Source organism: Mustela erminea, chromosome 11 (genome assembly GCF_009829155.1).
Source record: "Mustela erminea isolate mMusErm1 chromosome 11, mMusErm1.Pri, whole genome shotgun sequence".
NCBI classification, from domain to species: domain Eukaryota; kingdom Metazoa; phylum Chordata; class Mammalia; order Carnivora; family Mustelidae; genus Mustela; species Mustela erminea.
The window spans coordinates 78,836,258-78,846,561 of record NC_045624.1 but is presented as its reverse complement, the minus strand read 5'-3'; the positions used below and the strand labels follow the sequence as shown (position 1 = coordinate 78,846,561).

The 10,304-nt window shown below is 39.6% G+C and overlaps 1 protein-coding gene across 1 annotated transcript; it reads right to left on the bottom strand.

Annotated features, from left to right (window-relative positions):
• Positions 1–1,999: 1,999 nt before the first annotated feature.
• Positions 2,000–2,293, bottom strand: LOC116568507 (60S ribosomal protein L37-like). The gene has a single exon (XM_032303916.1). It carries the CDS (start codon positions 2,291–2,293, stop codon positions 2,000–2,002), a length of 294 nt encoding a protein of 97 aa, XP_032159807.1.
• Positions 2,294–10,304: the final 8,011 nt, after the last annotated feature.

Sequence of the window (10,304 nt, the reverse complement as noted above, 5' to 3'; positions counted from 1 at the left end):
GGCAGAGAAGCAGGCAGAGAGAGAGAGGAGGAAGCAGGCTCCCTGCTGAGCAGAGAGCCCGATGCGGGACTCGATCCCAGGACCCTGAGATCATGACCTGAGCCGAAGGCAGCGGCTTAACCCACTGAGCCACCCAGGCACCCCTCTCTTCCTTTTCCTGATTGTAAAATATAACATCTATATTTTTATTTATAATTTTCCTCTTTATTTTCCTCTCCAATATGTTCAGACTTTTATACTTTACTTTGCAAGATGTCTTCTTTCCTAGGATAATATATCAGGGTCTGGCTCTCCCAGAGAAAGAGGTTTTACAAACTTTAAGAAGTTCAGTCCATTATGGGCTTACCCATGTGACTGAAGTGGCTCCACCATGCACTTAGCAGAGCAGCCATTTTTTTTTTTTCCTGATTTTCTCATCCATATGGTTTACTCTACTTGGGTGGAAAGATTTGGAGTAAAGAAAGCATGTTGTTCCCTGGGGACCTATATTTGGAGCTCTTCTGTCAAGAAAAGGAAAAAAGTGGCCTTACCGTCTCAACTACCCGCTACCTAGCAACTTCATGACACAGAAGAAATTTTGAACTCAGAGTCCCAAAGTAGACTGATTCTCTGTTCTAAATGAAGAATTGTGATTCATCTCAAGATACATGGGTATAAAAAAATGAATTTTTTCTCATCTCAGTTTATATGAGCCATTAACATCAGAGATTGTACATTCCAAAGTGAGACAACTACGTAGAAATGTCAAATGTGGGTAGCTGAAAACCTGCTAGACTACTCTGAGACCTTTATTCATCTCTAGAGTATCAAAGCTTCAGGAGTTGAGGAGTAAAAAAGGAGTATTAAAAAGGATTAAAGGGGCGCCTGGGTGGCTCAGTGGGTTAAAACCTCTGCCTTCAGCTCAGGTCATGATCCCAGGGTCCTGGGATGGAGCCCCACATTGGGCTCTCTGCTCAGCAGGGAGCCTGCTTCCTCCTCTCTCTCTGCCTGCCTCTCTGCCTACTTGTGATCTCTCTCTGTCAAATAAATAAATAAATCTTAAAAAATAAAAAAGAAAGAATTAAAGAAAACTGTTGGTAAGCTATGAGCACCAACACTCTCTTCAACTCACTAAAAGACTAGTGACAATGGCTTTAGTGAAACAACTCAGACAATGTGATATGTATTCAAACAAAGTTAGTTACACTGGTGGACTTAGGTCTGAGATCTGAATGAGAAATTTTAAGAGTGAGGTGCAGGCCTGTTAAATGCTATTGGATCAGCTGAGGCATGCATAATGAAGGTCACAGATTACTTCGCTAAAGTAGGTTTAGTGTAGCACAGGGACAAAATCCAGACAGAATTATGTTACGATGGACTGATAAGAAAGTGTAGACAGTTAAGTACAGATAATTTTGGGGATGAGATATTCTACACGGGGTGCAGAGAAACGGAGCAGGAAGATGGACTGGTGATAAACGGCTTCTTATTTTGTAAAATGTGATCTCTTATGCAGGACTTATAGTTTTATAGGTATGATCCAGTATGAAAAAAATGATTCGGGACAGAGAGCACATATGCGATTGCAGCAACAAAGTCTTCAGTAGGCTAAGTGAGACGGGATACAGTGCACAAGAAGAGTGAACAGCTTTTGATAACTTCAAGGAAAACCCATTCTTTGTAAGAGGAAGGAAAGAACTCAAGGATCAAGTACAAATTGCTGAAGTCAACCAGAAGACTTCAAATCATTTTGCCTTCATCTCTAGCCTTATGTTTTCAATTCTTCGTTTCGCCGCAAAAAAAATGCTGACTTCCTCCATTTGCCTCTACAGTTCCTCATCATTTTTCATCCCAAAGTCTGTACACACACTATTCCCACTACCCGGGCCTGTGAGCTCTATGTGGATACTGATTATGTCTGCCCGCCTGTCTGCCTTCCCTCTTTCCCTCTCTCCCTTCCTTCTCTCCCTCTCTTTTTTTTTAACCAGAACATTTATTCTGTGGCTAATCACTGAAATCCTTAGGATGAACTGGATGCTGTACCAGTGGCCCTCCTGGGGCTCGGTGTTGTTACGTCACAGAATCCATGCTGGAATCTGCAGTACACTATTTGTAGATGATTCATTTGGATGTTCCCAGTGGTATATCCTCTTGTAGTCTTGGCACTCCAGTGATACGTTCTCTTCCACTTGGACTGATAGCCACATTTGCCACCAGCTGGATTCTGAAGGCGGCAGGCCTTACAGCCATAGCAGTGGCACAACGTGTGCGACTTATTGTGACACTTTCCAAGTGATGACATCCCCTTCATCATCTGGTTTCTGTGGCCATGACCAAATGATCCCCTTCTTTTGACAATACTGCAGCGCATAATGGTTGACATAATTAGATACTTAATGAATTTGCTGACTGACCAACTATATTGCATGGCCAATCTAAGAGAAATTCAACGCTTAGTTGATCTTTAATCAGGTCTCTAAATCCATAAAGCTATACAAAATACCCATTTAATATAAGGGAACCTATCACACTGATGTTCATTAACACAAAATTAAAGGTGAGGGAGTAACCAGTTAGAAAGCAGAGAAAGGGAGGCACAAAATGGGATAAACAGCCTCAGTGGGAAAGAGGTATCAATAAAGATCTGAAGCACTGGCTAAGGTTTGGCACAAAATTGGCTTAATGGAAGGAATAAAGTCACCCTGCTCTCTGAGGGAAAAATACAAATTTCCCCACACTCTGTTTCCAATTGAGGCAAAATAACACTGGTCTTTTCTTTTTTGTTAACCTGATCATGCTTCAGACTTATGCTCAATTTAGAGAACTTGATTACTCTTAAATATGGTTTGGCAATAGCATTTTCCATCTTGCTCCCATTAACTGAGTATCTGCTTTATATTATTTTCCAAATTTGTTTTTAGAAGTTGAATGCAAACCAATTTCCAATGTAAATATTAAGTTTTTATTTTCCTTCTGTATTTCTGACAAGCTACCTTTTCCAAATTATTCTTGAGGAACCGTTAAGTATTTGATCTATATTTTGTGCATATGACAAATATTTTTGAGAACTTATAAAAATAACAGGCTTTTTTTTTTTCCTGTAGAGAAGAATACAGGGCATTTTCTTCCTGCATGGTGACACAACAGGTAGGTACACAACTAATTATTTTAAAATACTATGGAGGGTGATTAGAACTATAGGAAGATTATAAGTAGTCTACCTTTGAAGCACAGTTAAAGGAATAATAAATTATCTCCAAATGACTGAACAGGGTCATAGAGAACTTTTGAATGGGATCTGTGCTAAGTAACTACTGAAAAGGGCATTCAAGTAGACAGAAAGGCATGACTACCAGCATAGAGGTATAAAAGTGTGTTTGGATAGGTGACTTCTCTGGTGTGACAGGAACACAGGGTATATAAATAAGGAAAACTAAGGACATGAAGCAGGAAAAAGCAGCTAGAATCTAAGTCCATAGGACACTGAATGATTTTATAATACTTAAAATTTTACTCTGTGATATAGTATAATTCAATATTGGATTTTGAAATCAGACTATTTGTAGAACTGGCTGAAAATCTGGCAAAGAGACCAGTTAAATGGCCACACTCTAGGGAAGAGAGTTAGAAGAACTGAACCACTGAGAGAAGCAGCTCACACTCATTGCTGACCTCCTATGAGGCACCTGGCAATGAGGGGGATGCTTGAGAGAACTATAGAAGGTATGAGTTAAAACTTGCAACCCTCTTATGAAGAAGGTGCTTCTACCTAGATAAATCATAAAAACAGCAATACTGACCTGTTCATTAACTATGCACTCTTCATTTTAAATCACTTAATCCTCCCAGGAACCCAAATGGAGGCCCAGAGAAGGTAAATAACTTGCAAAGTTACGTGGTTTCTAAATGGCAGAACCAGGATGCAAACTTAAAAAGCACAGTTCCAAGACCCTTTCTTTAAATCTTTGACGCCTAATGAACAGAAAGTTAACATACTGGCCATTATGCTACGGTGTTTTATGGCTTGACAGTGAACATGCTGGGGTCAATGAGGATAACATAGGAGGAGGAGTGGAGACAGAAGCTGCAAATGAGGTAGAGAGCTCCTTTAAACTGATTTTTGTTCTTATTTTGTGTAAATTTGAAAAATACAATTTTTTAAATATCTTCCAGCTTTATAATTTATCATTCTACTATCCAGCATAGTACAATTGTTGGGAGTATGAACTCCAGAGAGTGAATTCCTGGAAAGAGTTCTGTCTTTTCCAATCATCAGCTGTGTGACCTTCAGGAAGTTATTAACTACTCTATGACTGTTCCTGTCTGTAAAATAGGGTTATCAAATATTGCCCACCTCAGTATGGAGAAGAGTAAATGAGTTAATATTAATAAAGCATTTTGAACAATGCTTTGATTGATTGTACCCTTAGCACAAATATTTTTTAAATAAAATTAAAATACCAACTAAAATCTCAATTATAGCATTCACTTCCATTAAATTAAATTTTCATGTAGAGTCAAAAGATAAAAATTCTCTATTTATGTATGGACATAAATAATGTATAACCTTGGAGTTGGGGAGAGCAGTATTTATATCTTAGTAAAAAAAAAGAAAAAGGAGCATCCAAACAGAGATAATTTCTGTTCTTTTTTCTGCACGTCTGCATTGGCTTTTTCTCTTTCTGGAAGGACCTCGGACTATCTTACCGCTTGCCTAAGAGGTTTAAAAAAAGTATACATTGTATAGAAATGCTTAATTTTGTAAACATTAACAAGTATCTGATGAATTTCTGCAAATATTCTGCTTCACAGAATGAGCTCACTGTTAGTGAACTTTGATAGTTTATGATAGATAAATAAGTACATTTTTTCTTAAACTGCACAGAATCACCTTCTGCTTACTAAAAATGGAAAATCCAGTATTTTTCATTTTATGAAATTTTTGAACTTACCTCAATGTCACCATGTTTGGGAGAAATAACCGTATACATAAAATAACCTGATAGAATGTGAGTGGACTTTTTCAAGAGTGTTTATCCTCAGAGGCTGGTTCAACTCAATAAGCCTCATAATCTCTAAAGTTTTTAGAGTTAATACTTAAATAATCAGGTTTCATGGTGAATGCCTGCATTATATTTAAGCAGCATATTTTTAGAATCTATTGTCAAAAATAAGCACAATACACAGTGGATCAAGCATGAGGCAATCCTTGCTTTGTGTAAAATGATGGTGTAAATTTAAGAAGCAAAGTCTACATGCTTACTTTAAAGTTATTTGGGATGGTCCTGGATATTATAGATTTTTTTTTCTTCCTCAATGCATTTTCCTTACAAAGGGAAGCTGGCTTTGGATTGGCAAATGAATCAGAAAAGAAAACCTTAGGGGAGTCCAGCGAAGTGTTATAGCAGCTCATCTGCAGCCCTGAAAGAATGAGAAAAAAGATATTAAAATATCTGCTGGGGGGACGCCTGGGTGGCTCAGGCAGTTAAGCATCTGCCTTGGGCTCAGGTTATGATTTCAGGGTCCAGGGATCTAGCCCCACATTGGGCTCCCTGCTCAGCAGGGAGTCTGCTTCTCCCTCTCATTCTCTTTCTATGGGCTCTCTCTCCCTCTCCCTCTCAAATAAATAAATAAAATCTTAAAAAAAAAATCTGCTGGGAACATGGACGAGCAGCACATTTTCATGCTAGAAGGAACTGCTTATCTACCCAGTTTATTATTTTCTCCCATTACCTCTCGTATCATGACTCCATCCAGAAATTTCCAATTTCCTCTCCTGGCATTAAAAAAAACCCCCAAAACAAAAAAACCCACCTATTTGAGCTCACCTATAGGTTAATAAATATTCCTACAGGTTTTCTTTAGTAAACAGACAGTATTTGAGGCAGAGATCTGATGACAGTTTTCAATATCTAAAAGATGAGCTATTGCTCTCATTTGCAATCAACTTTTAAACTGAATCTTAGTGTCACTGTACCACCATTTAATTGAAATACATATATCTGTAGTAAGGTCATCAGCTTTTCTAAACAGAATAAAATGTTGCTTGAAAGACTAATTTCTGATACACATTTATCTAAAATACTCTATCATGAGGAATGTAGCATCTTGCCGAGGGACAGATTTTGAACTTCTCCTGCCTAATCTAGTTTTCAAAGGGCACCTTGGGTTAAGTAGATACTGTTGAATTCTAATTTTTATCCAATTTTTAAACAATAAAAACATTTTTTTTGTTGGATCATTTTATAGTTTTATTTTTTTATTTCTTTTCAGCGTAACAGTATTCATTGTTTTTGCACCACACCCAGTGCTCCATGCAATCTGTGCCCTCCCTAATACCCTAATACCCACCACCTAGTTCCCCCAACCTCCCACCCCCCTGCCCCTTCAAAACCCTCAGGTTGTTTTTCAGAGTCCATAGTCTCTCATGGTTCACCTCCCCTTCCAATTTCCCTCAACTCCCTTCTCCTCTCCATCTCCCTATGTCCTCCATGTTATTTGTTATGCTCCACAAATAAGTGAAACCATATGATAATTGACTCTCTCTGCTTGACTTATTTCACTCAGCATAATCTCTTCCAGTGCCATCCATGTTTTTATAAGAAAAATTGTTAAAAATAATTTTTAAACAATAAAAACTACTGGTCATTTTGAAATAAATATTAAAAGATTTTATTTTCACTGATAGGGAACATTTGAGGGCTGTAATTAACATAGGTAGACATGAGAGAATAAAATATTGACTACAAAGAATTACAATCTCATCTTCAACCTTCAAAGGTGGATGGATCCCAAAGAAGACCCTGAGTAGTAAAGTAGATCAGTGGATGGAGCTGTGAACAGTGAAAGCTGAGAGTGAAATTATCTTACGTGAGAAAGAAATGGTCAGGGAGATAAATGGATGTAGATAAAAAGCCCAAGATGATGTTGGAAATGCTCCAAGTAGGGCAAAATAAGAGTACAGAAGAGAGGTAGCAAGTACTTTGAAGAGTCAGATATTGAGCAAAAAGAGTTTTAAAAGGGATTTTAAAAGGGATTTTAAAGTATATATATACTTTAAAATATATATATATATATATATATATACTCTAACCCTCTCCTCCATCCTGACATATTCAGAAAAATCTTCAGTCCCCTGTAATATTATTTTAGAATTTTATTTTACTTGCCATTAGGAGTATAAATGTTTTCCTCTTATTTATTTATTAAGGTATAACTTATACACAATAAAATTCACTAATTTTAAGTGTTGTGGAGGAGATGGTGCTCAAGAAACTCCCTATGCTTCTCTGCTTCCTGCTGGGATGAGTGTGAAGGGCCACACACACACACCAGCTCTGGAGCTCCCCATGGATAGGCCCCAATACTGAGACTGAACCGCAGTTCCGCTTTTCTCCTTGCCCAATCCCACTTTCTTCACAGCCCTCCAGGAGTGGTCCAGCATGTCCTTGCAATAAGCTTCCTGTACAGAAACCTCTAATCATTTCATTTCCAGGAAATCTGGCCTGAGGGAGTTGCATTAGCAAAGGTCCTAGGAAGCCAACTCTAAAGTGAGAACTGGAGGCCTGACTCACCAGCCAGCCAGATGACGAAGAAGATCCTTCTCTGGTGGTCAACAGGACGCTGGCAGCCCCTGGTGTTCTCTAGGGAGACAAGTGTGAAGACCCTCGCTGGTAGGAAGTGGGGACAGATGCCTGGGAACAGAATATAAGGTGTGTCCTGAGCATTTGGAAGGGACAGGGGAAAGTAGTATTTTTAACAACTATGAAATTAGATGGTTGCTGCTGGGAGACATCTGATGCATCAGAGAAAGAAAGAGCAGTCTGAAGGTGAATAATCATCAGCTTAAGATGAAATGTGAAAGTCAGAGGGTTGTTTCTTTGGATGCCTATGAAGAGATCCCCACCACTGATAGCTAAAGTGCAGAAACACAATGAAGATTGGGCCCAGAACTTAATCATAAGGGTGGAAATCTCTAGCGAGGTTTGACTTCTCAACCCTGGCAAGTTTGTTACACCTAGATTTGGCACTGGTAGGTAAAGAATGGAGGCCTGAGATTTCAGATGGGAACATCTTTTTTTTTTTTTTTTTTTTTAATTAGCAGAGATCACATTAGGCAGGCAGGCAAAGAGAGAGAGGGAAGCAGGCTCCCTGCTGAGCAGAGAGCCCGAAGCCGGGCTCGATCCCAGGACCCTGGGATCATGACGTGAGCCGAAGGCAGAGGCTTTAACCCACTGAGCCACCCAGGTGCCCAAGGGAACATCTTATTTTATGACTCTGGAGAGTTCTGAAACTTCACAGCTCCCTGAACCCTTTGATCTGCAGAAGCATCTCAGTCTCTTGTTTAAATATTAGTATTCCCTCTTGACCTTGCTTGTAGGCAATGCAGAGGCCTCTGCCTTGTAAGATAGTATGTTCTGTCCTACAGAATGTACCTTTCTTTCCCTGCCTGGCCACTGGACCAATAGTTTGAGTCAAATTTCAGTATAACTGAAGCAGTTGTTGGACTTCCTAAAGGAGGAAAAGAAATAGAGCTTTGACATCTAAGCAGTATGTACTAGAGCAAGAAGAAAAAATATTTTGGATGTGGGATCAAGAAGAAAGGCATAAAGGTGTATATAAAGAGTTCTCCCAAAATATGAGATTTAATATTTTGGCAGAGACCCTATGAAACACTGTTAATAAGCTACTAGGATGGCCTTGGACGTTTGGAGAAAGTGACCCCACCCCCCAAGCTACCTGCCAGAGGAAGGTCTGTTTAGTTTACTCAGGCTACTATAAAAAACACCACAGACTGGTGGCTGAAACAAGAGAAATGTATTTCTCATGGTTCTGGAAGCTGGAAAGTCTAAGATAAGGTGTCTACAGATTCATCTCTTGGTGAGGTCCCTCTTCCTGGATAAGACTGAAAAACCCACAAGCCAACTATGTTCAGTGGGAGTGCCCAAAGGATACTCCACTCATTAAAGCATAAAGATATATATTAGTGAGAGTTAGCCAGGATCATTGGGAAGCTCTATGGTGGCTGTCCCCCATGTCTAGGATTGTCACAGAAAATGCTGAAAGTAATAAGGATCCTTAGATAATAGGGTCCAGCTGGTAGGCCTTAACCAACAGAATTCAGGTGGGAGCAATTACCATAATGAGTAGCAAGGTTTGAGGGGCAGCCTGTGATCCCGACACACAGGGAACTATTGAAAAAATAGAATGCAATGTTCTGAGGCACAAAATAGTGTAGAAGCCAACAGAAATGTTGCTGGATATGTACAATAAAAAATTTTGGAGATGGACAATGAGAAGGCTGAGGGCAGTTTCCCCAATAAAATGTCACATTCTCAGATCCAGTTTCCAGACATGAGCCAACTTGATGACTGAAATCCACTGACTGATGAAGAAGCATCAAGTCCCCATAAGGAAGGCCTGTACAACATGACTACGGGTGTGGATGACAGTGATACCCCAGTGTTTTTCTAAAGAAACTCATGACCATCTACTTGGCAACTATGTGTTGTGAAAGAGGAGTAAGGATTTTAGTTCTAGGACAAAAGGTCTGGATCAATACTAATAATCCAGGTCCCAAAATATCATGATGGTACCTCTGTTAGACAGGTGATGTGGACTTGATAACAAATGAAGTCCTGCTAAAGAAAGGTGTGGCTCACAATGTGCTGACTACATCCATAGACTCATCAAATATTTTTTCCCCTGTTCTCCTCCCACCATTGTCCCAAGGCTCTGGGCAAATAGAGTGAAGATGATCTTTTAAAAGTGCAACCACAGGTCAGCTTGGAGAAGACACCTTGTGCCATTCTCCATAAGCACATGGTACATTCCCTAAATTAGCGAATCCTATTTTGTTCCTAAATGGTAGGTTGCATGGATACTGGGACCAAAGGACAGTAGTATATTCACTCCTAGTGAGACAGCTGGGGACGCACAGCTTCTTGTTCTCTATAATTTAGTCTCTGTGGGCCTAGGCCAACTGGATCATTTTGCCTCTCCTGGGAGGAAGGAGGAACATCTGGCTATGTCCATAGACGTTTCTGGTTGTCACAACTAGAGGACACTACTCTGACTAGTGGTTAGAGGCCGGGGATGCTGCTAAACCTCCTGTAATATACCAAAAGTTCCCTATAACAAAGAACTATCTGGCTCAAAATGTCTATGGTGGCAAGACTGAGGAACTCTGATCTGAAAATCCAGTTTCACAGAGAGGAAAATGCTTCCACCAGGGGAGAGAGTTAAGAGTTTCATTTGAACCTAAGCTACACTGAACCTAAGCTAAGACTACCACCCAATCACTTCAGGATCCCATGACCGAAGTA